The 3,409-nt window shown below is 45.8% G+C and overlaps 1 protein-coding gene across 1 annotated transcript in view; it reads left to right on the top strand.

Annotated features, from left to right (window-relative positions):
* Positions 1-2,133, top strand: part of LOC133656761 (zinc finger protein 503-like) — a 2,673-nt gene extending 540 nt beyond the window's left edge. The window contains exons 1-2 of the mRNA XM_062057599.1: positions 1-39; positions 200-2,133. The exon at positions 1-39 is cut by the window's left edge and continues 540 nt beyond it. Of these exons, the coding sequence (XP_061913583.1) occupies positions 1-39; positions 200-1,618 (1,458 nt within the window). The 3' untranslated portion in view covers positions 1,619-2,133. The remainder of the gene's footprint in view (positions 40-199) is intronic.
* The last annotated feature ends 1,276 nt before the right edge of the window (positions 2,134-3,409 follow it).

Consider the following 3,409-nt stretch of genomic DNA (forward strand, 5'->3'; position numbering starts at 1 on the left):
CTGCAGCCTTTACCCTCCACACCCGTCAGCCCTATTGAGGTAAGCGGAATTTTGTTGTTTTTAAAAAAAAAAAAAAAAAAATTTTTATGAAAAAACAAAATGCAAGTGATTAAAATGTTAAAAAAAAAAAAAGTAAAAAAAAAAAAAATTTTTATGAAAAAACAAAATGCAAGTGATTAAAATGTCGACTTTTCCGCAGCTCGATGCTAAGAAAAGTCCGCTGGCCCTCCTGGCGCAGACCTGCTCCCAGATCGGCAAGCCGGACCCGCCGCCCTCCTCCAAACTCTCCTCCGTCACCTCCAACGGATCTACGGACAAGGATTCTAAATCCGGCCCTTTGAAGCTGAGCGACATCGGCGTGGATGACAAATCCAGCTTCAAGCCCTACTCCAAGCCGTCGGACAAGAAGGACTCCTCCAGCGGCGGAGCCGACAAGTCCGGTTTCCGAGTGCCGAGCGCCACCTGTCAGCCGTTCACGCCGCGCACAGGCAGCCCCAACTCCAGCACGTCCGCCTCCCCGATGCCGGCGGACGGCAAATGCGGGGAGCGGGACGACAACAAGAAGGAGTCGGACTGCGGGAAGCACTCGGACGGCTCGGGCACGTCCAGCCACAGCCGGATAAGTGTGAGTTGCGGTGGGATTAACGTGGAGGTGAACCAGCACCAGGAGACCACGCACGGCGCTAAGACCTCCACGTCTTCCTCCTCCTCGGACTCTCCCTCGGTCACGTCCGTGTCGTCGGCGTCGGTGCTGGGCTCCGGGCTGGTGGCGCCCGTGTCCCCGTACAAGCCGGGCCAGACCGTCTTCCCTCTGCCCCCGGCCGGCATGACGTACCCGGGCGGCTTGGCCGGGGCCTACGCGGGCTACCCGCAACACTTCATGCCGCACGGAGGCAGCCTGGTAAACGCGCTGGGGTGCAGCAAGGGCTCCAGCCCTCTGGCCGGGGCGTCTCCTCCCTCCATCATGTCGGCCAGCCTGTGCAGAGACCCTTACTGCCTCAGCTACCACTGCGCCAGCCACTTGGCGGGCGCGGCCGGTGGGTCTTGCGGCCACGACTCGGCCGCGGCGGCGGCGGCGGCGGCGAACGCGCTCAAGTCCAGCTACCCGCTCATGTACCCCACGCACCCCATGCACGGAGTTCACACGTCGGCGCCCTCATTCAGCGGACACCCCTTATACCCATACGGCTTTATGCTCCCCAATGACCCCCTCCCTCATGTTTGCAACTGGGTCTCGGCAAACGGACCGTGCGACAAGCGCTTCTCCTCCTCGGAGGAGCTCCTGAACCACCTGAGGACTCACACCGCGTTCACCGGGGCAGAGAAGCTTATTTCCGGCTACCCGGGCTCGTCCTCCCTGGCCAGCGCGGCTGCCGCGGCCATGGCCTGTCACATGCACATGCCGCCGTCAGGGGGCCCGGGCAGCCCCGGGACTCTGGCCCTCAGGAGCCCGCACCACGCACTGGGACTCAGCAGTCGCTACCACCCGTACTCCAAAAGCCCGCTGCCGACCCCCGGAGCCCCTGTCCCGGTCCCTGCTGCAACCGGGCCTTACTACTCTCCTTACGCACTGTACGGCCAGAGACTCACCACAGCTTCGGCGCTTGGATACCAGTGAGGGAGAGACAACAACAACACAAAATAGACTTTGCAAAGTTTATAATACAAAGAATGCAACTATAAAGACTTTTATATGAACGCATATGGACGGGATCCGTGGACTTGTATTTATTTATATGTCTGCTTAAAAGCAGGCTGCAAAAATGGAACATATTTGAGCAACTCAAAAAGTGCATTATGTCCAAACAGAACTATAGCTAATATGAGGGGATTTTTTTTTTATTTAAAGAAAAAAAATCAAAATACTAATTAAAAGTAGGGGTTCCTTATTTCGATGTTCATTTGAAAATTGCAATGATTGTATTTGTTCTTTATTTAAAGACAAAAAAACGTCTCACCGAGAAGAAAATAATTTACATGCATGTTTTTTTGTTTGTTTTTCTTTTCTTCAAAAAAAAAATAATCAGCAATTGTCCACATTTGAATTATTTTTCAGGTGTATACCATGGGAAGAGAATTGGTATTTTTTTGTATGTATTCTGGAAAAAAAATAAGAAACAATTCTGTTCCATATCTCTGTGTGCCTCATTGACTTTATTCACCATATACCAAAAATGTTTTACTCGTTTGAACATGTTTTTTTTGACAGTGATATTAGGAACATTAGTGTGTACATTCCCAAAAGAAAAGCTGCCATTTAAATATATTTAGGTTTAAACTGAGAAATACACACTAGATTTTGCAAGTGTGTGTAGTGTGTGTGTATATATATATATATATATATATATATATATATATATATATATATATATATATATATATATATATATATATATATATATATATATATATATATAGGGGGTATTTTCTGATACAACCAATTTTGGGTGAAATTATATTTAAATAATTTTGTGGTGTATTATTTGATAAAACACTTTAAAGGAGATTAAATTCATGTTTACCTGTACAAAAAATATGGGTTTCCATTTTTAAACTAGCAAATTAAGTACAAAATAAAATGCAGGTAAAATTAAAGAGATCATTTCATTAAAATGCAAAAACAAAAAATAGGGAACTTATCCTATTGCCATCTAAAATCCTCATTTAAAAAAAAAATATTGCAATGATGTTGGTGAATTGCATCCATCTAAAAAAAAAAAAAAACAAACATAGAAAGACATATTTGTGTTGATGTACTAAAAACAGAAAAATTGTGCATTATTGTGCAATTTTAACACTTTCAACATGTAAGCGGTTGCATTTTATACACCACAAATTTCAACATTTCTTTTTTGCATGTTTTATTGAACGCAAACTATTTTGAACATGCTGCACAATTATTATGTGCTTTTAAAATGTATATCCAAAATATCTGCATTTCTTCTTGGACAATTCCAACGCCTAGTTGACTTCCAAAGTGATGTAATGCTGGCGTAAGAGAGCCATTTCCATTTCTACCCACATCATGGTGCCTTTGCTCTGGAGGTCCCCTGTGGACGGCAATTTATCATGCACCCCTCCTCCTTGTTGCTGTCAGCGAGGTGGTGGTGGTGGGGGCACTGAAGCAGGCACATGTGCACATGAATTAGCAGGACTCCTACCTTGCTCTGCGTGGCCTCCTTGTACCCACGGCGTGGAGATGTGTGACACAACACAGCGAGAGAACACCCGGATTAGGAAGTATTAAAGTGGATATTCACTTTGTCCATCAGGGCCTGGAAAAGTGCAGAAAGGAGCTTCTCGGGGATTCACAACAAGCGGAAAGTCCTTTTTTTTGTGAGTTTTGCATCAAATGAAATCCAATATTCATTCAAATGCTTTAAAAATGTAAATTTTTAAGGACACTCGT

This window comes from Entelurus aequoreus, linkage group LG09 (assembly GCF_033978785.1).
Source record: "Entelurus aequoreus isolate RoL-2023_Sb linkage group LG09, RoL_Eaeq_v1.1, whole genome shotgun sequence".
In the NCBI taxonomy this organism is placed as follows: domain Eukaryota; kingdom Metazoa; phylum Chordata; class Actinopteri; order Syngnathiformes; family Syngnathidae; genus Entelurus; species Entelurus aequoreus.